Source organism: Chanos chanos, chromosome 8 (genome assembly GCF_902362185.1).
Source record: "Chanos chanos chromosome 8, fChaCha1.1, whole genome shotgun sequence".
In the NCBI taxonomy this organism is placed as follows: domain Eukaryota; kingdom Metazoa; phylum Chordata; class Actinopteri; order Gonorynchiformes; family Chanidae; genus Chanos; species Chanos chanos.
This window is the reverse complement of record NC_044502.1, coordinates 35,891,393-35,918,787: the sequence shown is the minus strand read 5'-3', so window position 1 is coordinate 35,918,787 and position 27,395 is coordinate 35,891,393. Positions and strand designations below refer to the sequence as shown.

Sequence of the window (27,395 nt, the reverse complement as noted above, 5' to 3'; positions counted from 1 at the left end):
AAAGAGTGCTGCAGTACCTCCAGTATTTTTTTTCACATGAACCAGTCTGAGACCAGCTTGGGGAAGGAGACTGTTAACTCACAGTATAGCTTACAATGGACTTTGTGCTACAGATGAAGGAGTTACTGAAACAGGAACGATTTCTATCAGCACATTCATTATGTGACATCTTAAACCCTAAAACTTAGCTCCCAATCACTCCTGCTGCTGACATGAAATGGCCACCAGTGTTGTACAGACTGGGCAGTAATGCATATGTGTGGTGTACGAGTGTGTGTGTGTGTGTGTGTGTCTGTGTGTGTGTGTGTATAGAATCTGTGGGGTCTGTGCTGAGCTGTGTTTAGCTTTGCTTTGCTTTTCTGTACAGTTCCTGCAGGCAGGTCAGGGTGTAGAGGACTCGTCCTCTAGCTGGGTGGTAAGAGCCTCCAGCTGTGGGGCGGCGGTGTGAGAACACACACAGTAAAGCTGGAGTTATCACAGGCCCTTTACCACAGACTCCCCTTCACAAGGTCTTCCAAACCCACCACACATCCCACAGGTAAACACAAATCATCACGCCAAACAAACAGGTGAGGTGATTTCACACAGCGAACGTGAAATATTCCAAATTTCACATGTCAACGAGTTCAGATATATTTACTTCAAGTGTACCAAATGTGCGAGTGTGCATGTGAGCATACTTATAGAGGTAAGTGAGAGGGTTGGACATGCACATTGTGTTCTCTTTGTTAGCTCTGCCACTGTATGTAAGATCTCAGACACAAACCTGCAGTGAATGTGGTTTAATGATTAACAGTGGCTGTAAAAAGAACACATGAACTATGAGCTGTAAACACACATTATCCAAAACAGCATCATTTTTCATCAATGTTTGTGTTACAATTGTTTAAAATTGCAGTACGATTAAGACCATTTTGGTTGTGATATTTAGAGCTGCAGCTTCTGCTTATCGTTTTGATTGGTTAGCTGATATGAAACATCTTGGAGTAATTTCCTGAATGGTTTGGCTTTACGGGGTGTGTATGAAAACAACGGATTTTCATTAATAATAAAAAAACATGCCTATAAAGTGCATGGGAGAGAATTAGCCTGTGTGCAGTTGAATGTGTGTGTGTGTGTGTGTGTGTGTGTGTGTGTGTGTGTGTGTGTGTGTATTTCAGAGAGAGAGGGGGAGGTACAAAGACAGAACTCTTTTAAAACCAACTCATCCTCTTTTCCATTAAGCTTTGTATGGACAAAGACAACAGCTTTGATTGCCTAGATGCCTTTTCAGAAACCTTTACAAGCTGTGAGTGTGTGTGTGTGTGTGTGTGTGTGTGTGTGTGTGTGTGTTGGTGCCCATAAATGTGTGTAAAAGAGTTGGGGACCCATTCAGGTGGAGATCTGAGCCCAGGACAAGGACAAAAAGCTCATTTAGGTGGTGCTGACAGACAGGCTCTTTTAATGTAAGGGCAATAGCAGCAGAGAGGGCCAGACAAAAGGCTGAGCGACTGACCCATGCAGGAGGAGGATGGAGAAACCTCCATCAGAGCATTCTCACTCCGCACAACCCAAAGGGGCGTCTGTTACCCTATCAGATGAGAAAGAATCTGAGTAAACAGTCCCACAAAAAAACAGAGCCCATCAAAGTCTCAGCAGGAGGACAGCTCCCTGTCTCGTAGTCATTTTTCACACACACACACACACACACACACACACACACACACACACACACAGAAGGAGGGAGAGAGAGAGAAAGAGAGAGAGAGAGAGAGAGCAAGACAGAGAGAAATAGAGAGTGAACAGCGTGATGCACTGATCAGCTAAACTTCCATCAAACACCCACTGAACATCTGAATTGTATCACAGACAGATATTTCCAAAAAGCAACTGTCTACTGTGCAGAATGTACTCAGCTGATCCATCTTGCTGTGTAGTTCAGAGTGTGAGAGCCTTTTTTCTGACACGTAGATGGAGTAGAAAGGGCTGCTTTAAGTTTAGAAAAGAGAGACTGGCCTGCAGTAGAGTTTAGAGTAAGAGGAATGAAAGCTGACAGGTGTGACAGGTGAGAGCTTTAACATAAGGGAGCCAGAGGGAATCCATAGACCTTGTCTTTAGTTTAGAGTTCAGAAAACGGTTTTGACCGAGAAGGGAGTCCATACGCTGTACTTTGGCTGACATTAGCCCTGTTAAAAGGACCATAACCTGACTGCAGTTCATTAGAAATTTAGACAGACAGCTTGATTGCAGATAAAGCTAAAATAACCTTTTAATGTGCAAGAAAAGAGAAATTAAAAAAAAAAAAAAAGACCCAAAGGAGTTTCTATCATTCAGCCGTGCTGCTATATATATATTACCTCACTAGTTGGATGTGGAAACGTGTTGACACACACGCACACGCGCGTGCACGCACACACACACGCACACACACACACACACACATACACACACACACACACACAGTCAGTCAGTCAGTCAGGGAAACAGGCTGTGCAGGTCAAACTTACCGAAAGTTAGCGACCCGTACAGCCACGGGGACACAGGACAACTGGGCTGCCCATTTCAGCGTAACGTCCTGGTAGACCAGGAGCATGTTGTTATGGTTACCCATCAGAATGTTGGTCGTCCCTTCAGCAACTGAGACAAAAAAAAAAGAAACAAAACAAACACTGCAGGTTTTGCCGCTTGACCATCAGGAAGTACCAGCTTACAATCCTACTGCTCCCCACCCTTACAGTAATATGATCAAAGACACGTGCCAAAATGGTGGCATATAGTCGCGCGTAGGGCGTCTGTATGTACGAACGCGTGTGTAGGAAGTGCGTATGGACACGAGGCGAGGGGAACCGGTGCGCCTCACACAGAGTAGAGCATCGGGGAGGTCGAACCAGACCGGAGGCATTCGCCGTACCCTCAATACCACTTCAAAAGCCGCTCGCTCCCCTTTCTCACTTTCCCGAAGCCAGAATTAAAGAGAGAAAACTCCTACGCGAGCCTCTCTGTTTCTCTATGCCCTATCCCTCGTTCTCTCGCCCTCTCGTCCCTCCAAACGTCTCCTACTTTTTTTTTTTTTTTTTTTCTGTGGCTAAAGAACACAAAAATAGACAGACATATGGCAGCGGTTTCACTGCAGCAGCCTCACCTTGGTCTGAATTTGACTGTGTATATGCACGTTTCCAGAAACGTATTAAGTAAACTGAGATAAAATTGTTATAGACCTAAAAAAGCAGACGAAAACGGGATGGCTAGTCGCGGAAAGAGAGAGAGAAAAAAAGACAAACAAAAAAAAAGAAAGAAAGAAAGAAAGAGAGTCTGTCCTGTCATTTGCAGCCAGATGCTGTTACGTACTCTAAAAGTCTTGCTAAATCCACAGAAGCCTGAGCCAAAACAATGTGAACTCCAACAGGTGGGAGCCCTTTTCTGAAACAACTTTACCGTATTACAATGGCAGGAAATAATTTTCCACTGAGTGAGCATTCTTTCGGCTCTGTTACTGCTGGAACACTGAGGTGATGGACCTATTCCCTTATTTCACAGATCTCTGATTGGTGTCACCTGTGAACCTACCAAGCGCATGCCAAACACACAGAAACACAGAGGCAGGATGAAGTGTGTGTGTGTGTGTGTGTGTGTGCGTGTATGTGTGTGTTTGCGTCTCTGACTGAGTGAGTCTGTGTGAATGTATGCGTGTTTCGAGAGAGAGGAGAGAGCCATGATATCGTGCGATGTCTCTCTGGAGGAACAGGTGCTACCACACTAATGTGTTTCCATTTCTCTGTGTGTTTTTAAAAGCAGCATGAATGGCTGCTTAAGGAAACTCAGCTGGAGAACCCTACCACTGGAAATCATTAGCAGGGTCCTCATCCTAGGATTACCATGCAACACACTGCCTCTGATCTACACCAAAGGGGCCTTCAGTCAGGTGAGAAGAACCCTGTGTGAATGTGTGTGTGTGTGTGTGTGTGTGTGTGTGTGTGCATGCGTGCGTGTGTGTTACAGATACTGTACATCTCTTCATCCTTCCTCTGACTTTCTTGGTGTAAAGCAATGCCTCTCTGTTTGAGAAATATGCTTCTGATCAGCATCTAAATCAATCCGTTCTCACAGATAAAGGAGCTCATTTGTGCGTGAGAGGTTTTAAATATGCATCGCATGCAACGTAAGACCTCAATCCAATATTTGCACTACTTAGATATAAGGGAAAGAGAGGAGAGTAATACGGAGAGGGACCACAGAGGATCTCTGTTCGTCTACCGTTCAGACATATGTGTAACTCTATCACAGGAATCTAAAGCTGGCTATCTGATGAATCTGATCTGACGGACTAATACAGATATCCTGGGCTGTCAGGCTGCATTGAAACGAACGGGGATTGATGGATAACAGCTCAGAGCTCAGGGCTGTGAGTAAGTATAGCAGCAAGTGTAAGGGGAGGGGAGGGGAGGGGAGGGAGGGGGAAGGGTGAGCGACGCTGCCAACTTATAGTGAAGGGAGGAAGGCGTTTGTGGATTATAGTATTACCTGTGGCATAGGGCAAGAAGCAGCTGGGATTGTACTCTAGTTTCTTCATGAAACGGATCTGCCCATTGTCTTTGAGGCAGTACAGGTTCCTTTCACCCAAAACGTAAATGGAGGATGATGATGATGAGAAGGTGGGAATGCAGATGTCCAAGGCTTGCTCTCCCAAGACGAAAGTCCAGTCAGCCTATGGGGGATAGACACACACACACACACACACACACACACACACACATACACATACACATACACACAAACGTACAGAGTTATATATTATTAAAACCTCGAAAACCTTAAAAAGATGAACGCAGACAATGAAATCTCTCTCACCATCAGCCGCTTCCCTGAGCTCTTGCTCTGTTGCTCTGAGTCGTGTCTCGTGTCTGCATCCGTAGCAACAGCCAGTGTCTCATACCTGAATGATAGGCATATAGATCATTCACCTGACTGACTGAATATGAGATGAACCCAGTGAGACAGGGTGGAAGAATACTTTTGAGTATTTACTGAGCATTTTAATAAAATACATTTTTTAAATGTAACCTATAGGTGAACGCTCTTAGGAGTGCCAAGTATCTCATAATAACCTTCCAAGACAGGGATTTCAAATTACGCCTGGAACTGCAAAACGGCGATTTACTTTAGAACAAACCTCATATATGCAGTGTCAATGAGTAAAAAATGGTACGCGGATTTACAGCCAATACACTGTCCACACACTGACAGCGCTGTGTTATCAATGTTTCCACTGCACAAGGTGCGGACTATCCCACACAGCTCAATCAATTAAATAAAGTCATATTTTCACTCGATTTCCTGTAAAGCTCTGGGAGCCTTTTCTCCAAATTTCACCTACATCCTCCATCATCTGAAGGCAGATGGGAGCAAAGGGTATGAAAAAATACCAATAACAAGGTAGTATAATAAATGAGACTACGGATTCGTTCGTAGACGCTGTCAGACGCTGAGTGAGAGAAAAGACTCCAAATGTTTGCAACGGCCAAGCGTGGTGGTTCTAGCCAATCTCAGGCCATTTCCCTCCCTAGAGTTAAAGCTTAGCACAGCTGCTAGGTGAATTGCTCAACGTGGTCAAGACCATACGCAGAGCATCATTAGCTGCGTCTGTGAAAAACTCGCGCAGCATAAAGGCCTGATTATTATTCCCCAGCATGCACACGGAGTGTGAGTACACATTCACAGCAGATCAGCCCTGGGGAGAGCTGGTAGTGTTTTACACAATCTGTGTGTGTGTGTGTGTGTGAGCGTGCGCGTACGTGCGTAGGTGCGTGCGTGTGTTTGTCTGTTTATGTTTGCGAGAATACGTGCATGTGCAATGCGTGTGAGAAGTGTGGGAACGTGTGCTGCACATGTGTGCTGAACGTGGGTGGTTTTGATTTTTGCGGAATAAGAAATGATTCTGAGGGGCCGAGAGCCTTTCCAAAGCTATCATAACATGAACGTAAGCAATATTATGGAAACCAGGAGAAGCCAGCCAGTGAAATTAAGAGTGTGTCTTTCTCCCCTCCAGCCACATTCATAGTCCGGCAGCCATTTAGTCATTTAAAAATCAACAGTCTGCAGATTTTTTTTTTTTTTTTTTTTTTTTTTGCACAACACATGCTAAGCTGTATTGTCAGAGGAACATGTTGTTCTTGGGGAGCGGATCATGCCGAGAGATGCAGGATGGGAGTGTTTGAGTACGTTGGCATGAGGAACGAGGTAGTCTAGCATAAAGACAACACGAGCTTCAAAATTTTTTGACCGCTAATACCCAAACATCTCACCCGTTGGTCAAGAGCGCCAAAACAAAGTTAACGCGGCGAATCGATGTGTCCCCCCCCCCCCCCCTTTTTTTTTTTGTCCAGTAATACCTCTTCATGCTTCATACCTGTGGTGAGTAACATCCACACGCTTAACACGCATGTGGAGACATTCCAGGCAGGTCTGGGGCCCCAGAGAACCTGTGTTAGGACTTGGTTGTGGGCTCGTTTCCAGTGTGGGATGAATGTGAATTGTGGTGGGGTGAGGTGGGCAGGGGGTGGGGGGCGTGAGATGAGTTGGGGGGGTGGGGGATGGGGGTGGGGGTCGACACGGGGGCGGAGGATCACTCAACGGCCAGCGTGGGACATTCAGGACATTGCCCAGGGTCATTTATATGAAAGAGGATCTCTCCCCAGACTGGCACAATATTCACTCACACACATCGGACTCTTTATCCAAACCTTCCACTGCTGAGAAAAACAACTTTATGGGCTAAATAAACTCCCTGTGCTGCAAAAAATCTGCTGTGTGATTTATGTCGCAGAAGGGCCCTGGCAAAGGTGGAGCCGCCAGTGAGACGTTTTTACTGTAGCCCCCCCCCACCCCAAAAAAAGTCTGATTAGACGTCCCCTCCGTTAAAACCGCATTCCAGCAGCGGTCCGCATGCCGGCGTAAGCCGCTGCACGGAGAGCAATTTCTCTTCTAATTATTTTTATTAGTATTAACATATACAGTCGGAGCAGACAGAGAGGCTGGCGGGGGAGGGGGGGTGAGGTCAGCATTTTTGCGCGGCTATCTTGACTACGGAATCTCTTCGTATCAAAGAGACGGTGAAGAGCACAAAGCTGGCATAACAAACAGCTCATATCCTATATTTCCTCAGAGCTCCCCCCCCCCCCCCCATCCGAGCGGACTTGGTCTTGGAGGATCCCCCACATGTGCTGGGAACGAAAGGCGATTCCTTTTATTGTGGCGGCGATGAGTGCGAGAGCAGGAAAAATAAACGGCCGCTCAGACAACAGCGATCAATGAGTGGAAATTTCATTAGGACGTGAAAACGTTCACTTATCGCGTCCCTAACCAGAGTCAGCTGTAGAAACAGGCCGGTGCGTGTGTGTGCCGTCGCCAGCGCGGTGCAGCGCCCGCTCTGCCATCTGCAGTATCCCATATCCACTATTTTTACGTTTTCTCTTTTTTTTTCCTCTTTTTTTCTTCTTCCCCCTCTCTCCGCCCATGCTCCACTCACATGCCCTCTTATTTAAAACATGGTGGAGACGGCGGATGTGGTAGGTGGCATGAAAAAAGGAGAATGAAAATGGCCTCCCATGCTCTCCACAGAAAAAAAAAAAAAAAATCATATTTCGAGCCCTGATCCACAGGCCAGGCGCTCTGACGAGCTCATTCTCTCTGTGACGGACGGTCGGTGGTGAGTTATGGAAGGAGCACAGATGGAGGTGTGGAGGACTGTGGGATTTCGAAAGGATGAATAGACAGGTGGGGCTTCCCTGGGTGTGTTCTCATGGGGCTGGGTTACCGGGTTAAGCTGGGTGTGGCTCACAAGATGTGGTTAGTGGGTGGGGCTATAGTATATAGGGCTGAAATGGGTGTGGTTACTGAGAGGCGACACGTCTGTGAGACGAGAAATATGGCTCCCCAACATTTATGAAGCGAAGGCTAAGCTGAAAACCAGTATGAGGCGGTTATTACCTGTAACTCTCCACCTGACGGGCAGAGGACACGGTGATGAAGGTGTCGGTGCGGGCGCAGTAGCTGAGGGGACCAGGCAGTAAGAATCCGGGCAGGAAGCGACCAAAAGCATAAGTCTCTTGCTCGAAGAACATGAGCATTCCATCCATAGACTGGATACAGATGAAATGGTGACCTGGCAAAACATTTTACCACAAAACACACAGTATGAGATAAACACAAAGCAAAGGCAACAAAAACAAAAACACAAAATTATCCAAACATGCAGTCATTTGCACGGTACAAGACTATCATTCATGCAAGAAAAACAAAAAAATAAGGAAGAAAAACACACGAGAGCAACAACAACAAAAAAACCCCAGAGAGTACATAGATGGGCTTGGTGCTCCTCTGTCTTATCTTCAGCACGTTTCTCATGGTCTAGATTAAATTCTGAACATGTTCCCTGCTCTGAGATCCTGCACTTGCGCAGTCTGACTTGCGCAATGATGTGTAACACAATCAGTGCTGTGTTATAACCCGATGTCCTACAGATGGCGTAGATGTGTATTGTATAGACATAGTGCATTATGATGTGTAGCTGTGTATTGTGTTGAAATAGTGTATCATGTTGTGTAGATGTGTACTGTATTAACATATTGTATCATGTTGTGTAGATGTGTACAGTATTGCACACACATAGTGTATCGTGTTGTGTAGACGTGTATTGTGTTGACATAGTGTATCATGTTGTGTAGATGTGTATTGTATACACATAGTGTAACATGTTGTGCAGAAGGGTATTGTATAAACATAGCGTTTCATGTTGTGTAGAAGTGTGTTGTATACACATAGTGTAACATGTTGTGCAGAAGGGTATTGTATAAATATAGCGTTTCATATTGTGTAGAAGTGTGTTGTATACACATAGTGTAACATGTTGTGCAGAGGGGTATTGTATAAACATAGCGTTTCATGTTGTGTAGAAGTGTGTTGTATACACATAGTGTATCATGTTGTGTTGTACAGCCTTGAGTTGTTGGGGACTCTGATCAGTTCCTCATGCTGAATCTGATATGTACATTAACACCTTCGTACATCAGCAGGCTCCATTCCCTACAGGCTCATACTTTTACAATAACACTGTTTATAGAACGTGTGGTGCTCAGTCAAAACTCAACTTTATTGCACTCAAAATTAGAGCCCGTTCAGCTGAGAAATAAAGCGCAGCCATGCACATTACAAACAGGGGTTCTGTTAGACTAGAGAGCAGTAATTAGGCCTCTCTACGCTATTAAAAATCACACACACTCATCTCATCAACAGGGGTCACACAATCAACACAGCGGACCCACACACGCACACATACACACACGATGTTTATATGTACTTAATTTTTGAGAGTAGTATGCGAATGAGTGTGTGTTTCTATTGTAGCGATTGTACAGAAGGGTATAATTCTTTGACTCTTAATGTAATTGCAGGGCTGGACTGACTTTAGGTCTGAACTGGGCCACCCAGCTGTCACTCATCAGCAAAAACACTGCGTACATTGTCTTGTCCGGTCTAGCCAAGAGAACACGGCAGAGTTAAACACACCATCAGAACCAGAACCACAGCCCACTGAAAAGCTCTGGGCTTCATCCTGTACTTTACCAGTCATTAATATCACCATTAATGTGATTATTTTGGGGCTGTTTCCTCTCCAGACTCACTCTAATGAGGGGCCCTGCTTGCTGGCTTCTCTCTCTGTGTAACTAAGCATTAGGCACATACACTTTGAATTATACCTAACATATGGACTACAACTACCAAACTCTTCCAAGGGATGGTTTACAGTAAGTTCCTTTGTTTTCAGTCATGAGCTTCACCTAAATGAATCAGTTCCTCTTTGGGCACGTCTTTAGCTGAGAGGCCCAGTTAAACCTTTGTATATAACTCAAGATCTTGAATAGAAGGAATGCATTGGCCCCAGACAGATGCTCACGAACAGGCTTAGAGCAGATCCTGTGCCGCCCCCTGCTGGATCGTTCTGGGACAGCACGAGGAGAGAGGGCTAAAACGAAGATCCTCTTAACGATCCGGGTGTACTCGCTTTACTTATAGAAGGGTTATTTTAATCCAATCATCCAAACAAAGGAGGATAAAAGATTGCACTCTCCACCAGGAGGTTAATGATTATTGTAAGTGAGCATGTGCATTCGTGTGCAGCAAGTGAACTGAAAGAGGGCAGGGGGAGGGGAAGATACCACTGGTTATGGACTGACAACAGAAAAAAGACGATAAATACAGCTAAGTGCCATAATAAAGTAAACACTTCAGCAAATGAGGGATACAAAGAATATTGAAAGCAGGTGTTTCCACACAGGCGAGGTTTCTGAGTTAATGAAGTAATTATCGCATGAAACTCGGGATCCTGGACACATCTGCTGGACAGGCCTAAACGCCTCTTATTTGGGCCAGAAAGAGATCTCAGTGTTACTGAAAGACAAGTGGGTGTTGGAGCACAATTTGGCAGGAGCTAGTCACAAAGACAACCTGCTTATGTTTCACATAAAAAAAAAATGGATAAGATGAAGTTGACAAGGAAGTCCAAAATAAAGACATCGTCAAAAACATTATCATCATCATTATCACCAGTATAATCAAGTGTTGTTGGAAGCGCATACTCCTTGGCCTTGAATGAGAATGCATTGGTTTGAAACGCACAGCAAAACAAACAGGACACACTGAATAGTCAGCAGGGTGTGAACAGGCAGCTTCCTAATGGACAGTCGGTCAAGTAGAGGCAGTGTACATTCACACATTAACCAGTGCAGAAAAAGACAAGAAAAAGTAGTGGAAGAAGCAGCGGAAGGCGCGATACAGTCAGGTGAGTTATCCCTCACTCCGTTCTCAATAAGCAGACGAGTGCATATGTAGCGCAGAAAAAAACCTATAGGCACTCAGTGCTTGTTCTCATTAGGGATGGTGCTGGTGACTCAAGTGGAGATGGTCTAATCCACCCCCTAGAGGGCAAGGTAAACAACATCAACACAAAGCGGCTCAGAGCAATCACCTGCGTCCTATAATATCCTTACAGGAGTAATCTCTCACGGCAGGACAATGTAGCCATCCACAGAATTAGGGTTAGGGTCACTGGATGCCTTAATGAATATGAAGGGTGTATATGTGCCCTGACTGGCTCAGTCACCAGATCTCAACTTAACTGACTGTGCAGCAGTGCCTGGGGTTGACTTTTCCCGTCACCGTCAACAAAACATCAAATGATGCAATTGGTGGATGAATGATATTGCCACCCCTCGACAAATTTCCAGACACTTCTGGAACCCATGCCTGTTCCTACGCCAATAAAGCTGTTCCGATGGTTTGTGGTGGCCCAACGTCCAATTAAAACTCTTTATGTTGGCATCTACAAGTAGTTTGTAATGTACAATAGGGACTGAGAGTAGGATTGTTTGTCTGTCCGTGTGTGCTAATTGTGTAATATGGACCTGTAAAATTGGGCAAAACTGACAAAGAGAGACAGACAGCAGGAGACACAAATGTTTTATATGTAAAGAATAAAAAATTAAATGGGTAAAACATGCCCCAAAATTACCACTTCTACATGTTACATCTTCAAACAGATTTCTGTTCTCTGAAAATATATAGTAGAAATATATCCTTTGGAATATGTTTAGGAAAAAGGTAATAAATGACACATAGATTTAAGAGGGACAGGAAGGACATAAACTAGCCCGTGTGGCCGCCCGTGCCTGACTGGGTGGTCATGAAGCCAACGCTGCAGCTTCTCAGCATGACGGAGTGAGAGGGAGAGTACAGACAGCCTGGGAACAGGAGCTGGGATGGGGAGATATGTATCAGAGTGGGAGTGTGTCTTCTTCCAATGATATGACACAACACCAGTCGGTGTGCAGGTGTACGTGTGTGCGTGTGTGTGTGTATACAGGTTTACTGAAGTGAGACTCTTGTGGGACTACTGCCAACTGGCAGAGGTTCAAGTCATTATGTATGTGTGTGTGTGTGTGTGTGTGTGTGTGTGTGTGTGTGTAGACTGTAATACTCTGGCTAACCTGGTTAATCCACAAGAGTTGGACATAAAGAAGGTGTTCTGACTACCATTCTTATGTTATTTTACCCTTAAGAATCACTACTCAAAGGCACCCACTATCCACAGGCTGCTGGTTTAGAGGATGTATTGGAACACAATTTAAACTCCATAGTCATTCAAAATGAACCATAGTATGGATCTTAAGAAGCCTTATATGCATGTAATAGGTCTGAAAAAAAGGTCAGTGTGTGCACGAAGATGTGTGGTAAGACCTATGCCATCGCAGTGAAGAGGACATCAGTTTTTCGTAAGCATGGTAAGCTGGTTACCTGTGACTCCACCAAACGGGCCGTAGGTCATGTTACAGGCAGTTCTCTGCAGGTTGTGTTCATATACCAGACGCATCTGATACTGATCGCCATGCTCAACATTACCAGCCATTCCTGAGGATCCCAGAGGGAAGTTCAAAGAGAGAAAGGGAAACAGTATATGACAAATAAGAGACTGCATATGAGATTGTAACAATACTATAAATTATACTGTCGAGTGCAGATTATTACTCAAGTGTGCTGTCAGGAACTTCACTGATGATACTTTATGTGTAACGTCTTTTGTTTTGACTTTGTTGCATCATTTTATGCTTGCAGCATATTTAAGATAAACAAACAAACAAAAAATATCTAAAGACTTAAAGCAAAGCATATCCGCACATTAACTGTACTGCCTTTAAGAGAAGCAATGTTAACTGGGACCTAAGTGGGAGCAGGTAAGAATGTAACTGGTTTTAGAGGGTAGGCATAAGAAAACTAATACAACACCTGAGACTGAATAGACAGACAGCTTTCTGGGATGCAGTACAGCCAAGTGAAGCAGCTCTGAGCACCTGGTGGAATGAATAACACTCACAAAATGAATTACCAGCACGCACCACATGACGAAGTGAAACTAACACACACAAAAAAAGAAAATAAATCGCAAATTTTCCTCTGAACCACACTAGCCTTTCTTATGTCATGTGTCACAGAATGAGAATATGCATCAAACATATGGCAGTGACAAAACAGAGTGCCTGCCTATCAGTAAGCATGCTCTAAAGCCAAGCTTAGAAGAGGAGGAAAGGTTTTTTTTTTTTAGCTTAAACGTGTCCAAAGAGAATGTTCCACATCTCAAAAGGATATTGTTTAGTATAAAGTAAACAAAAATCCAGAGCAATCTGCATGTGTGACCCCCAAACCGCTACGCAGAACCCGTTTCTTAAAAAGGCACTTGGGGCATTCAGCATCTCTTTAAAGTAATATTTGCAGGCTGTTTTTGCCAAGCTTTTGTTTATACACTTTAGTGGCTGACGGGGACCTAGTAACTGCAAACAGCTATTCATCTGAGGGAGAACAACAAAAAATAAAAGACAGAAATGAAAAACAGCATGAAGTCATTGCAGTCGTGAAAGCCACGGAGGGAAGGATTTGTAACACTGCCCGATGCTACAGGGGGCTACGTGACAAGCCATCGTGATGAGGCATTCCAGAAAGTTCCTTCCCCTCAGTGTTTCACGGTCTCTCACGCTATAAAGCGAAAAGTTGGAGTTTTGATCCTGCAACCGAGGTGCACGTGACAGAGATTTCTAATAACTATCCGACAGCCACGTCTCAACGGCCGTCTCTGGTTTGCTACGGCGTTATTTTTTTTTTCCTCTGCGGTAGTTAATGCATTTACCTGAGGAAGACAGTCATTACACTTTATTTACATACTACTAAACCTTACGGTGTTGTTTCGTTGGCAGTTGGCCAAATGGCAGATAGCCAGAGATAGAGGAGAAGCTGGACCATCTGAATGGGGGTCAGTGGGGAAGCTAATCAGTTGTCTTTTCACAGCTTTGAAACACATGAGCACTGGCTCTCTGGACTCTATCCGTGACGTGCTAATGAGCACTAAGTATTGATCGGGCCCATATAAACATGACGGAATCTGTCAGAGTCAGTCGTGCCGGAACTCTGCACACGGCGAGGATTAAGATAAATTGGACCTTGAACCTGATTTAGGGGACACTCTCTCACCTATCTCTCTCCTCGTCAAGACACGACACAGGGTTTAAAAGTAGCAGCGAGACTTACGAGACAAACTTGCCCACTTCAACCTGGATAACAGGCTCGCGGAGTTGCACCTCTAGCAGCTGGGCATCGGCCTCAGAGGGCTCCCCTGGTTTGGAGGGATGAGGGGAGAAGATTCGCAGCATTCCCATGTAGCTGCCCACCACTACTTTATCTACGTGAATAAAATGATACAATAGCAAAATAAACACAGAGTATTTACACAGAGATCCACCGAATGGACACATGACATTCATATGTACAGTTTAACCCTGTTTGTACACTCACCGTATCCACTGCCGGTGTTGTCCACATCACCAACACACAGACAGCCCTGGTCGAACTCTTCCCCCTGGCCCAGCACTGAGGCCCACCAGTCTCGTGCCTTGAAGAGAGACATCCTAGTGTTCTGTGCAGAGACGTGAGGCTCACTTCAGTGCAGCGCCAATCACCTCTCTTTACAATGATTGAGGAAGGAAAGAATTAAGCCATATTAATGAAGGGCAAGGCGGGATTCTCTCTCAAGAGTTTGATCACCTTGGTCTACAGGTTGTTTAGTCAATTTCCTCAAATTTCCTCTCCATTATTATTTTCACTCCTTAAATGTGTGTAACTGAGTGAGGGGAAATTAGTTTTGTGTGACCAAAAGGTTATATATTCACTATGATCTAAAAGCACAATGGTCACATATATTTCTCATTTACAACCTACACTACATGTAGCTCATGTGTGTTGCTAACTGGACATTCAACTCCTCCTGGCCAATGGCAAATAGGTCACATGACTGAGGATTTCATTAGTGCCCAGGCCAAGCAGCTTTCCTAACTGCTAACTGCTGAGCAGGTGGAACAGACAGCTAATCCAACATGCTCTCAGCAAATAGAAAATGAGAGAGAAAGAGGGAGGCAGATGAGTAGAAAAAGGGACTGTCAAGAAGAGTTGGATGATTAAGGGATGATCAAACAAGATTTTAACTGATTTTATATTTTTCAATAACGTATAACTGCTATCAATAAACCACTCAAGAAGACACCTATTATCTCACCAGATCTCCATGTCCATAATGAGGGATTATCCTGTCCTCTACATATAAAGGAAAGCCTTTTCTGTGACTGAGTATGTTATCCAGTTTGCTTGCTTAAGAGGGTTCGACAGTAAAACTTTTTCACAGCAATAAGGTGCGAACTTTCTCGCTATACAACGCAAGTATCATTCTTCACTGTGAAAAACAACTAAATGCTTAAACGCAAGGCACGAGCCGGTGCTTGCACTGGATTTAAAGCAAAGCGTGTCAACAGTCAGTGCGGCACATTTAGGAGAATTAGTATAGGTATTGTTTAGGGGACGTTTTTCTAAAATAAGTGAAATGTACTGGTGTGTCCATTGCCTGATTTACGTGTTATATACGCTTGCTTACCTTTACTTAAATCTAATTCTTTGTTAAGAACTATTATAACAAAAGCGGCAATGTTAGATCATGTGGTGATATTTCTAGTATAAGGGGAAGTAGCCAAGTCAACGAGTCTTAGCGTTTGCTGAATCATAAAACATGTTATACAGAGTTACTCTTAGCTAAACAACTGTCTAGAAATCAGTTGTAACGTAAAGGAATTGATACTACTAATCTAACGGGCAACGCAGCAGAATTCGTTGCCACCCTGAAGAAATTAGTAAATGTATCTGGAAAACGCATTACTCAGTTTTTAACTGGAATATATCTACAAAATGAGTGTTAAAAATGCAACATTGTGCTGCCAGCTGGTAGGAAAACCTGTAGCTGGACTACTAGGGTGCGCTAGCTCTCTACCTAGCTGCACAGCAAGCTAATTTGCGGTTCAGCGAGGTCTAGACAGTCCCTTTTTATTTTATTAGAAGATCCAAGATTACAACAACATAACTCAAAACTCTAAACTTTACCTGCAAAACGAGTTAACTGCTGTTGTGCTTCTTCCGCAAAACGTAATTCATGAGAACTCACGTTTCACACCCATCTCTCCAGAACTAGCGTGTACTCATCTCTCTGTTGTCATGGTAGTGACACCAACGATGGAAAAGCACTGTGAATCCATGAACAGTAAGTGTGGTCAAAGATGGAAGTCCCTAGGACGGGATTTCAAAATAACAGTCCCAGTAAATAATCGTCACCTAGAAGAGACCTTGATGTGTATATTTCTCAAAAGTAATTTTCAAATAACAAACCAACATACAACATCTATAACACTATAGTTTTTCTATGATATATAAGCTATATTTAGCTGTTCCACATGGTACTAATTTTTTTTAAAAAAAATTATATAAACTACTGTGTATCTTGTCCTCTAAGGATTTGTCAAAATGATGAAAAAATGGTGGTGGGAACATATGAGGTCTCTTGTGGTAACAGTAACTGCTTTTATCTCTTCAAATGACTAAACACTCGTGTCATAGTTTTCGTGGTGTTTTAGCAAAAAGTCTAGTGCTAAACACAATTTAAGCCTAATTCCACGATGTTCCCAATCTCTGTCATCCTTCCCTCTATTATTGGTCAATCTATGAACCATGTGTAATTACAAAACATTTCAGAGAAAAACAATATTGTAAATATGCTTTGTGATATTAACTTGATTTTTCTTGCTAAAGTTGGTTGTACTACCCTCTCCCAGCAACCTCTATAATACTTCTAGTACATAATAATATAATACACCTCTGATTCAGTGAGCGGGTTTGTGGAGAGTAGGTGAAGTACAAAAATGTGAGAAAAAAAGATGTGAGCACGTGAAAAAAGATGAAAAAACAAAAAAAGTGAAAAAAAAAAGTTTAAAAGGATCTATGAACAAAAATACCACATCCACAGACTACAACAATGTTCTACACAGAAAACAGACACTTGTTTTCTGTTAATATATTATGAATCTGGAGATTGAACCTCTTCCCATCAGTCTTTTTGTTATTATCTTTTTTATTGACATACAATAGATTATTTCCCAATATATCATTTCAAAAATAAGAAAGGCAACATGCAGGTGGTAGCAGCACAAACACTAAAATTGTGACAACTTAAAAAGCAACATTATCAACACAGTTGAGTGCAAGTCAAACTCTGCGAAACATTTCCACCCAAAAGATAGGCATTTTAGAGCAACACTGTACAAAGTCTTTCCTGGAGGTCTGGTATTGCACAGACTTTTATTGCAACTCAGCACTTCATTCATTACTTAAAAGAATCAAATGCCTTGTAGAAACCCTCACCACTTTTAGACCTCAATTAGTATCTGATTGAAAAGTTAACCACAGAACCCATATAAATAGTGGTTCTCCAGGAATTCCTCTGGACAGCCCTTTTCAGAGGTAGTGTACATCCTAACACCAGTTGAAAGGCTATGGCCAGTAGACAGAGGACAGAGTGTGAAATGCTGATGTAAAACGGTGAATTCTGCCGTGTACAAAAAGACTAAAAGCCTTTATTTCATTTATCCTTCAGTTCTTGGTGTAATACGCTGTTTTGACTCATTCGTCCCAGGTTGTGGATGCCCTCCACGTAATCACCGAGGATGTGATAAAATAGGGGAGTGTGGGCGCCTACTCATTTGAGAGGGATAACAGTACGGTAAGAGGTAAAGGCCTGGTAGGTTTAAACTCTTAAAACACTCATGTCCTAGTTTTTGTGCATTTTGGCAAAAAGCCCAGTGATGATTAAAGACAGTCTAGACCTGACTTTTGTGACATTCCCCATTCTCTTTCATCTATTACTTCTCATCTATTACTGAGAACTTTGTACATCAAATACTACCACTATGATATCAAAAAAATAATACAAACAACAGAAATGATAATGTGCAAACTGAATGAGTTCATTCATCATTTTATCCTCTAACAAGGCTAAATAAATTTAATTAGATCCCAAACAGAGAGACACAGCCAAGTGATACTGATTTTGTTTTTTTCTTTTTTAAAAAAGTTAGTTCATTCAGAGGAGAGGTTCCTAAAGACCAATGGAGATGTAGGTGTGGCCTGGAACAAGTGTTGCAGGGTCCAAATAAGCTGGTGTTAGCCTGCTGACTAAGTTTATCAGTTGGTGTAGGTCTGTGGCAGAGCTCCTCCTGTGACCAGGCTAAGTGTTCAAGTCCTTTATGTAGACCTGGTTTACAGGACACAGTTATAAGATCTTTTGAAGAATGGAGTTGGGCACATCAAGAGTTTCATCTTTCACAAGGACAATATCGTAAGCGTCCATGTACTTCTCGAGTCGTTCTTCCACCTGCAGAGAGAGAGAGAGAGAGAGAGAGAGAGAGAGAGGGAGAGAGAGTAATCTTTAAAAACAACACGTACAATCAAAAGTCATCCTCATGACAAAGCAACTTCATGAACCGTGGTGTGTGAGAGTGAAAAAGATTAGCCATGACAAGGAAAAAAATTGCACGGGGACCTTATCGTTCAAGAAGCCGATCTTTAAGATGTTCTCCACGTTGGGAACTCCGTCGGCCATGTTCAGATCGCCGAGCGAGTCTCCGAGGAGTATGATATTGCCGTTGTCTTTGAGCTGTTTAAAGTATTCGGTGTTTCTGAGAGCCCCATCGTGTTTGTTGTAGACATGGATCAGTTCTCCCTTAAAGCCCTTCAGCACACCCTGCGGAAAGACAAAAACCCCTCCGTCACATATCACAGCAACACAAGACAGCTCAAACAGCCATCACAACTCCTACAGCTAAGACCAGCAGCCCAGAAAAACAGACTTTATCCCTGAAAAAAATAGAATAATTTACTCATTAAATAATAAGAAACCTAAAAAAATAACAGAATATTTAAATGTAAAACATCGTTCAAGTTCACTGTGTTGAGTAGTGTGACAACACTGGATGGAGGCCGAGTCCATGTAATCTCTTGTATCCTGGCCACAGTACAATTTACAATTTATTATTAGCCAGGGTGTCAAAGGAGAGACTCACATTCTCGTCAAAGTCCATGAAGTTGGACACGACTTTGACGTTAGGATGGTAGACCCCCGCTTGACGGATAATCTCTTCCAGAACGTCTCCCAGGCCAGCAGAGAAGATGAACACGGGAACATTATGTTGATGAAGCCGGTCAAAGAACTGGTCGTAGCCCTCTCTATATCATAGATATCAAAATGAACATACATTAGATATTCATTTTGAGATACAGTTACTTGAGATACAATTATTCATTTAATACTGTAAACAGACCAAGAAAAAAAATTATACTTCAAGCTATTTTATACACATTCATGCATTCAAGATCATAACTGTTAACTTTAGACAACGTGAATATTGACAACATACTTCAGGCTGGCATCTGATTCTCTCACAACCTCGGGGAGTTTGTCTCTCTGCAGCTTCTGCTCCACTAATAACGTGTGTGACTTAAAATACCTGCAAGCACATCAACAATGTTCAGTCCTTAACAATGCTCAGTCCTTCAAGACGCAAATTTCCTAATCATATGTCTGGTGTCTGTGACTGTGTGAATGTGCTATGCTTACCATTCTACCATAAAGGGATATTTCTCCTCCATGGTAAGATGAGGATCAATCTCAATGGGATAGTAGGTGTCCTTCAATTGTAGTAACTGATTGAGTAACATAATGATGACTTTAATAGCAGCAGAGTCAGGAACACGCACATATACAATTTAACCAATGTATTTGGTTATTTTGGATATTTATGTTATTATCAAAGTTGAAAATAATACATGAAATTAAATTTAAACAATATGTTAGTAGTGCAATATAAAAATATATGTACCTTCTTCCTACATTCTTCTGTGATAAGCTTGCAGTTGTCAATAATATCTGTGTGAAAACAGAATGATGAGAAAAGTGATCCATGTAGGAAGAATGGATACATCAGAGCTTCCTTTACTATAATGTATCAGTACTGTAATAATACATCAGTAGAGTCAGCAAATTTGATTCACTCACTATGACACGTTGGGCAGCGTTTCCCGTTGACTGCAAACCTACTTAATGTCATATCAAAATCAGTGATGATCTGGAAAAAAAGAACAGTAATAACTATAATAACACATATAAGAAAACAAGAAAAAAAACAAGAAAAACTACAGTCGCAATTAAACAGTGAAAGTATGTGAAAAAATGAAAGCACTTCTATGCTCTGTGTAGTGCCAAATGTCGCAGAACACACGGACAAAAGTCACAGGTCAAAATTTCTTAATGCCGCAGAGGATTCTCTCCACCAGGGGGCATTCCTGATCAACTTGTTAAGCTTGTCAAAGCAACGCTCCAAAGCCAAAAACTGCCCTCCAGGTTTCTACCTTTGGCCTTTTCAATGTATGTTTTTTTTTTTTACCATGGGACGATGGTTATGCACACTCAGCAGCCACCCAGTGACACACATTATTGTGGCTATTAGACACAAAAACAAGTACAACATAGCTCTTCACTGATTAGCTCTGAACTGGAGCATGGCTCTTACACATAGATAAACAAAAGGACAGACAGCTATACTCAGAATGACTTTACTATTACTCTGACTAATTTTTGAATGGTCATTTAATGTAACATGGCGCAACACATTAAAGTAGATTTACCAAAAACCTAAGAAGTTAATATTGCCTGAAGTGTATTGTTTGACTATTAAAAAATATTGTTTTGACTGAAATGAGAGATTGTTTTTCAACCTGTAGTTTGGAGGCCCCTCCTTTGATCAGACTACAGATGATCTGTTCCACTCTCTCTGGGTCCTTTATATGAACCGTGCTCTTCTCAAACTCTGGCATCTGCAAAACATAATGACCAAAAACATTCAGAAGACATTGTCTGATTTGAAACGGTAAGCAAATTTTACTTAAAATGGATATGCCTGTTCATTCCTTTTATGGAAAAAAAATCCACCCCCTCTATCTGTGTAATTGTGAGGTCACCCAAAGGGTGGCCTATAAGAGGGGAGTGGGAGGGGAAAGAAAAGTAGAGACAAGTACTGCTGGCCCTGGTCAAATCAGTCAGACTGCCTGGAAACAAGATCTATCAGCTGCCAAACACCAGAACCCTTAAATGCTTACACACGCGCACACACACACACTAACACTATATTTGTGCAATGCCTACGCAACTGCAGCTGTTTGGATTCTTACATAAGCGAGAGGGAACCCAAACAAGCAGAAGGCCACCAGGCAAAAGAGAGGGAACACAACAGAGTGTTGAGCTCTCAGACTCGAAAAGGACAAACCCACCATAGGGAACAAGATTACAGCATGGCAGAGGTAAAATATCTTTTAATGTTTCATGCCATTTGACAGCTAAATAAGGTTCAAACCTAGTAAAAGATATTAACCTTGTAACTTGCATTCTCATTTTGAGATTCTGGTTATTTCATGTACGTGAATTAAAAACTGTGCAATTCACCCATAATAATAAAGCACGGTTCCACATTAGCTCTGAGTGTCGACGTTGAGAAGCCTGGCAGTGAACGTTTTGTAATCATTGCTGTTTTTTACGAAAGACGCCACAGATAGGTGTAAATATTTCCTTCTCTATCTGATGCTGTCTTTCTTTTTACATGTTTCCAAGGCATACTAGATTACATTTATACAAGGCATACTAGATCAGAGTGTCCAAACCCAAAATACCCCAGGGCCCATGTCCCACACACAGTGCCCTGGTAATGAGATCAGGCATATTTTTAAGGCTACTAACAGGAGCAAAGCCTTGACTGTGTATGTGTGTCTGCTACACAGTTCTTGTGAGAGTATATGTAGTGCAAATGGGGAGGGGAGCCGGGGGGGGGGGGGGGGGGGGGGGTGTAATCAGACTCCAGATAAACAGAATAAGCCTAACTGCTCTTTCAGCAGCAAGGCATTCTTTCCACGCATGCATATCCAATAACTACATCCAATAGCCATCAAATAAGCAAAATGATGTATAAATACACACATTACGATCAATGCAAACGCTCTGGGAATGTGAAACAGGTTGTAAAAACAGTCAGACATATGTAATAGATACATCAGACACATTACAACCCATCTCGTCTTGGGGAAAAAAATGGATGGATGAAGTAAGTTCTATTCTCTTTTTCAGATTCTATTACTATTCTATTCTATTGTTATATTCTTTTCATTTACTATTACTGTACTTCATGAAGTTCCACCTCCATGGTGTAAAAAAAACCCTTTGACTTGCATAACTGGATTGTTCCCTAATACAAAACACACAGTCACACATTACTCACACTCAAAATACACAAAGGAAAGCCTTTGTGTCAGTACCATACTGAAGATTAAAGACCTTTGAGTTTAAGCAGTGTGCTAATAGTGGGGCCATTAATTGCAAATCCATTTAACAGTTTATTTTGTCTAGTACTAAATTTGCATACATTTCAAAATTCCTTTGTACACATTAAATTAATATCAACAAATTAAACCATGTCAACATTATTCTCTCTTTCTTTGTACAAATTCATGATCAGCTTACCTCTATGTTCTGCGTTTCTTGAGGGTGTTGAACAAAACAAGGGGAGAAAATTTTGCCTGTCAAGCACACACTTATATAGCCCTGCTGGACCAGGGGGGCGTTGCCAACAGCATATTAGATCAGATAATCCCCACCCCCTCTGAAGGGCTTTAAAAGTAGAGATAAAAGCATACACGCACACAAACAGGCAAACAGGGTGTGGACATTAATTTCTTAACAGGCTTGGCCAATAGAGCGAAGGCGACAATCTATACTGGAGCATCGACAAAATATCGGACAGGGCGCAACCCTGCTGCAGTCCCCTTTGACCTGTCATCTGCACTGATAGGGTTTCAATGAATCGAATCAATCACTTGTGACAATCTGCTCCCTGCCTTTCGATACAGAGCCACGCAAACGCTGACCACATAGATTACATTACCCCACTTCACTGCTGTGTGAGCACTGCATGAGGAATGCAAAGGGGTCAAAGGGTCAAGACGTAATAGTCCACTGCCTCTTCTCTGCTCCAACAGCAACCTGTGTGGAAACGGTAAGTTAGCTGCTTGACCTTTGACCTCTGCTTAATTTGGTCTCTTTGCCCACATTCAAAATACAGCTTTCCTAATGTACAAAAAAAAAAAAAGCAAACTCTATGATCAAGAATATTTGCATGTAGATGGGTCTATCTGGGCCATTTTCATAACTCAAAAAAGCATCTTCAACATATATTTAGAGACTGAATAATATGCAAAGCATGATGGAACTTGATCTACATTGAACTGCTCTACCCCAAGGGAACATTCCACAACCCCACTGTTGAAACATGCCTTCGAAACTCACAAATTCCATAGCCTATATCTTTATAGCTCCCCCTAAACAAAGAAGGTAAGAACTATAATCAATCCAGACCAAAGAGCTAAGACAATAAAGTAATCCAGTCATAATACAGCCACTCATAGTACAGTACAACTAACAGCATGTGAAGCAACTGTTTAATGTGGACACAAATAGTGACTGGCAAAGAGCATTATCAGTCAAGGACAATGGGTGGAAGAGATTTTCAGTATTGTAAATTTAAAAGCATTCTGAATTGATGAGTAATTTGATTTATGAAACATGTTAAATGGTTCAAATTCAGTGAAAATAGTGTGTCAAGTTGTGTGAATTGTGATCACAATTAGGCCTACTGGAGAACTATAAACCTATGTAAATATACCATTTCAATAAATGTACCATTTGAAACCAACCATAAACCCTCCCTAAAATGTAACAATTTGACAGAATAAGCCAATTTCAATTAATGCCACCAGAGGCATTTAAAAAACAAACAAACAAACAAACAATCAAACAAACAAAAAACTGCCCATTATCTAAGTAAACATGAGCTTATGGAAAAAAAAACATGGGCATTTTTGAGTATAAGACTTTTTGAGTGTAAGATTTTGATCTCAAACAACTTACAAACTTAACTATATTTGTGTGAATTGTGAAATCCTGCTTGCGCTGGTCTGTGACATTTTTTCCTTTCTACAGTTCTACAATGCACACTTTATTATATTGCACTCCCTGTCTTTGCACAGTACCTGTTTTGTTTACACACTGTCTACTGTTCATACACTGTTTTCTTTTTACTGTTTTTCAGTTCCCATTGTCAAACTCATTTGTATCACTGTCATCTTATTTGTATTCAATGCACTGTGCCCCCCCCCCCCCCCCCCACCAGTTACTGAGCCCTTAGTGTAATGCCTCTCCATATTTTCCTAGCACAGTCCTCTTGTAATAAGTACATTTATTGTATTGTACTGTCCATAGTCTTGGTGTTTTTGGTATTTATTCTATTTATTGTATGTCTGACTGTATGTGCTACTGTCTGTCTACGTTGAACCTTTGGTCCAAGGAGGACGACATTTCGTCTCTGCTGTATGCTGTACTGTAAATGGCTGAAATGACAATAAAGCTCTACTTGACTTGACTTGACTTGATTTTTCAAATAGAGCATAAAACAGAAATTCCCACTAAAATACCTTTCTTGAATGGAGTTCAGCTTCTTTCGAATTTATTCATGTTTGCTGAGTTCAAAAGACTTTACAATATGGAATTAAGATGTGAACATCATCAAATTCATAGAATTTCCCTTCTTTATGTTTTTACCTGAATTTATATCTACTTGAATAGACTGACTGGTAACCATTTCTGTTCCTCGAAGTTCATTAAGTTAAATCATTTAATTTAACTCAATACAAAAACATATCCTCATATCCTAACAATCATTATCTATTCATCCAGCAGAATGCAGTAATAACATGCTAAGTCATAATCTAGATAGGACAGGGCATTGTGCAATTGTTAATAACTCCCACAAAGTAAATACTGCAGAGGACTGACAGTCTACTGCTCACTCAGAATTATGACATCAAAATATGAGGCTTATCGGAGCTCTTTGCCATTACATGAGTTGACACCAAATCATTTAAGCAAAGATGATGAGAACTTCTGGTCCATGTCTCTCACGGACATATTTGTAGATACTCAAATATTCATTAAATGTGGTTTTATGGATATTTCTTCGAGTGGGTCAGAACAGTAATAACTACCACACAATTAAAAGTGTTATGACTGCCACCTAGTGCTGGCCATTATGAGCAAGATTTTTGATATGGTCTAGGCTGCACTTAGTCCTTAGGATCAATGATCTCAGAAGTTTCACAAGCAATTTTACTGTTACAGTGATGAATGAAATTAATGACCAGAAGGCGAATGAAATTAATGACCAGAGGGCGAATTATACAATGACAATCGGGGGGTCAACATTTTCTCCAGCATCAGATATATAAACGCCCCCCCCCCCCTCCCCCAACTGTTGCTTTTACCTCTTTGGGGGGGGGGGGTTCTTAATTAGAGGGGTCAGACCCCCCCCAATCCTCCTCGTAATTCCAACCCTGTTAATGATCATATAAAAAGTTGTTGCTTAATCTGTTACAAACTGACAGAGAGTATAGAGTCCACATTATCTAATTGAAAACATGGTCACACTAAAATTAGCTAAATAAGGAGCTATTCTGAGATGTTATCCATTTATTGTTGTGAGAGAGGTAAAATAAAGGATAGTATGTTACAGTGCCTGTAGAATACAATAACCTGTGAGCCTGACAACAGGATCGAGTAAGCCTATCTTAGTTATTTTTCCAGCTGCTGGACAACACCAACATGAGCGAACATCCTTCTGACCATATTTCTCCATATTCCTGCACCATCACATAGTGTCTTCCTGATGACGTTCAAGGCGTGTTGTCTACCGCTCGTCACAGCGATAACATCCAACTGGCGAGTCTGTCTATATTAATGTGTTTAATGGTAGTGAGTCTATTGAACTATACTTGTACATGTGGACGTGACATTGCACATATCACGTTTATAGGATAATTTATGAGTTATACTTCGTTGATTTTGCGGTCACACCTCCTGTGATACAACTATCAGTAGCAGCTTCTTCTTTTCCAAGCAGGGAGCAAATGGGGTTCCATACTTTGACAATTAACTGAAATACATATACATGTAGTGAGGCGCAAGGCATACCTGTCAACCTCCTAAAGATGTTCTGCTGTTGTGAAATTCCGATTAAACTGGTTGGTTTTGTCACAACCTCAGCATCAAGCATGGATGTCTCAACCGGACATTTTGCATAGCTTGCATAACTCTCGTTAAACCCCGATATGATCGCTGCTGTAAACAAAAGAGTTCCCTAAAATGCTGACATAACGTTGGTGACAATGTTGTATGTCTGAATTTGTTTATGTAATTTCTTTACTTGGTTTACAACTATACACTGGAAAACCAAATATGACCTCTAATGCAACTGCTCCCTTGACGCTCGTGTGCGACTGCGCATTACCAAATGAACAGCATGCGGGCTTACCATCTCGATGATCTTCGTTTTCTTTCCCGCTCTTCTTTTCTTAGTGAAAATATATTGTGCAAGGACAACTCCACCAAACAACGCGCACATACTGGCGCTGGCAACAGCTCCGGCTTTCACCACGGTAGTTCTATCCATGATCATATTCGTTCTTGTCCCTTCTAAATCCGACGGAATTCTTCCTCTCCCTATGTCAACATGGTCCCTCCCCTTGCATGTCACTGTAGCAAGCTTCAGCGTCTCCGGACAGCAACTACCATTGAGTTACAAATAAAGGAGGTACACTTTCACGTAACATCAGCTAGCAATATATGATGTGTATTAGTTTTGAGAATACTACATGAAAAAGCTGTTGTTAGATAGTCGATGTTTTAAATTTCCACTTGTTTAAAAAAAAACATGCGAAGCAATATTAAAGTTTTAGTAACGTTACCTGTAGTACAGTTGAAATGGTTTGGACCACCACCATGGAAACGCGTGCCAACAAACCGCTTTATTGGTTGTTCAGATCTCACACACTGATATGTTTTGTAATTATAATACTGAAAATTGGTATTTTACACGGGAGTCGACTGGAAAATAAGATATATTGTCTTCACAAGGTTGCGAGAACTCTGTTTTCTTAAAAGAGCAATTGGAGTTGCAAGTATTTGCTGTCCATAAATCAGGTCCATCTTTTGACCTCATTGATCATTCAGCATTATAAAGAGAACCGTAAGAAACTAGGCTATCAAATAATGAAACTCTTTCGGTCAGTAACACATCTTGGACATGCACCAGTGTTCCCTAAAAGAAGATTTGAAATCAATAAATATTTCAACCGTTCCAACTGAGATACTGATAAATTCCTGTTAATACCGATATTTTACCTCCAACCAACCTGGCGTCGCATTGCATTAATCATTCAGGCTTGAAGTACTTTCATCCTGGTGCCATTTCAGCAGTGCCGTGTGGTGTCGCTCTGTGCTTTCGCCAGTGAGAGAA

The 27,395-nt window shown here is 41.9% G+C and overlaps 2 protein-coding genes across 2 annotated transcripts in view; both read right to left on the bottom strand.

Annotated features, from left to right (window-relative positions):
* bbs9 (Bardet-Biedl syndrome 9) overlaps window positions 1–14,485 on the bottom strand; it is a 97,838-nt gene extending 83,353 nt beyond the window's left edge. Inside the window, exons 1-8 of the mRNA XM_030783151.1 lie at window positions 14,374–14,485; window positions 14,110–14,260; window positions 12,817–12,881; window positions 12,328–12,441; window positions 7,966–8,140; window positions 4,828–4,912; window positions 4,501–4,684; window positions 2,487–2,616 (exon numbers count right to left, since the gene is read on the bottom strand). Of these exons, the coding sequence (XP_030639011.1) occupies window positions 2,487–2,616; window positions 4,501–4,684; window positions 4,828–4,912; window positions 7,966–8,140; window positions 12,328–12,441; window positions 12,817–12,881; window positions 14,110–14,260; window positions 14,374–14,485 (1,016 nt within the window). The remainder of the gene's footprint in view (window positions 1–2,486; window positions 2,617–4,500; window positions 4,685–4,827; window positions 4,913–7,965; window positions 8,141–12,327; window positions 12,442–12,816; window positions 12,882–14,109; window positions 14,261–14,373) is intronic.
* Window positions 14,486–18,006: 3,521 nt separating this feature from the next.
* On the bottom strand, window positions 18,007–26,574 carry nt5c3a (5'-nucleotidase, cytosolic IIIA). The gene is made up of 9 exons (XM_030782031.1): window positions 26,412–26,574; window positions 20,722–20,820; window positions 20,003–20,072; window positions 19,827–19,873; window positions 19,565–19,650; window positions 19,365–19,454; window positions 19,011–19,173; window positions 18,491–18,691; window positions 18,007–18,322 (listed from the first exon to the last, which is right to left on the bottom strand). Exons 1-9 carry the CDS (start codon window positions 26,553–26,555, stop codon window positions 18,221–18,223), a joined length of 1,002 nt encoding a protein of 333 aa, XP_030637891.1. The 5' UTR covers window positions 26,556–26,574; the 3' UTR covers window positions 18,007–18,220.
* Between the last annotated feature and the right edge of the window lie 821 nt (window positions 26,575–27,395).

Coding starts and splice junctions, on each gene's coding strand:
- nt5c3a (XM_030782031.1), bottom strand. CDS start 26,555: ATGATCATGGATAGAACTACCGTGGTGAAAGCCGGAGCTGTTGCCAGC. Junction 20,073..20,721: donor GAGGGGCCTCCAAACTACAG/GTTGAAAAACAA, acceptor CTTTTTTTCCAG/ATCATCACTGATTTTGATAT. Junction 19,651..19,826: donor CAGAAGAATGTAGGAAGAAG/GTACATATATTT, acceptor TTACTCAATCAG/TTACTACAATTGAAGGACAC.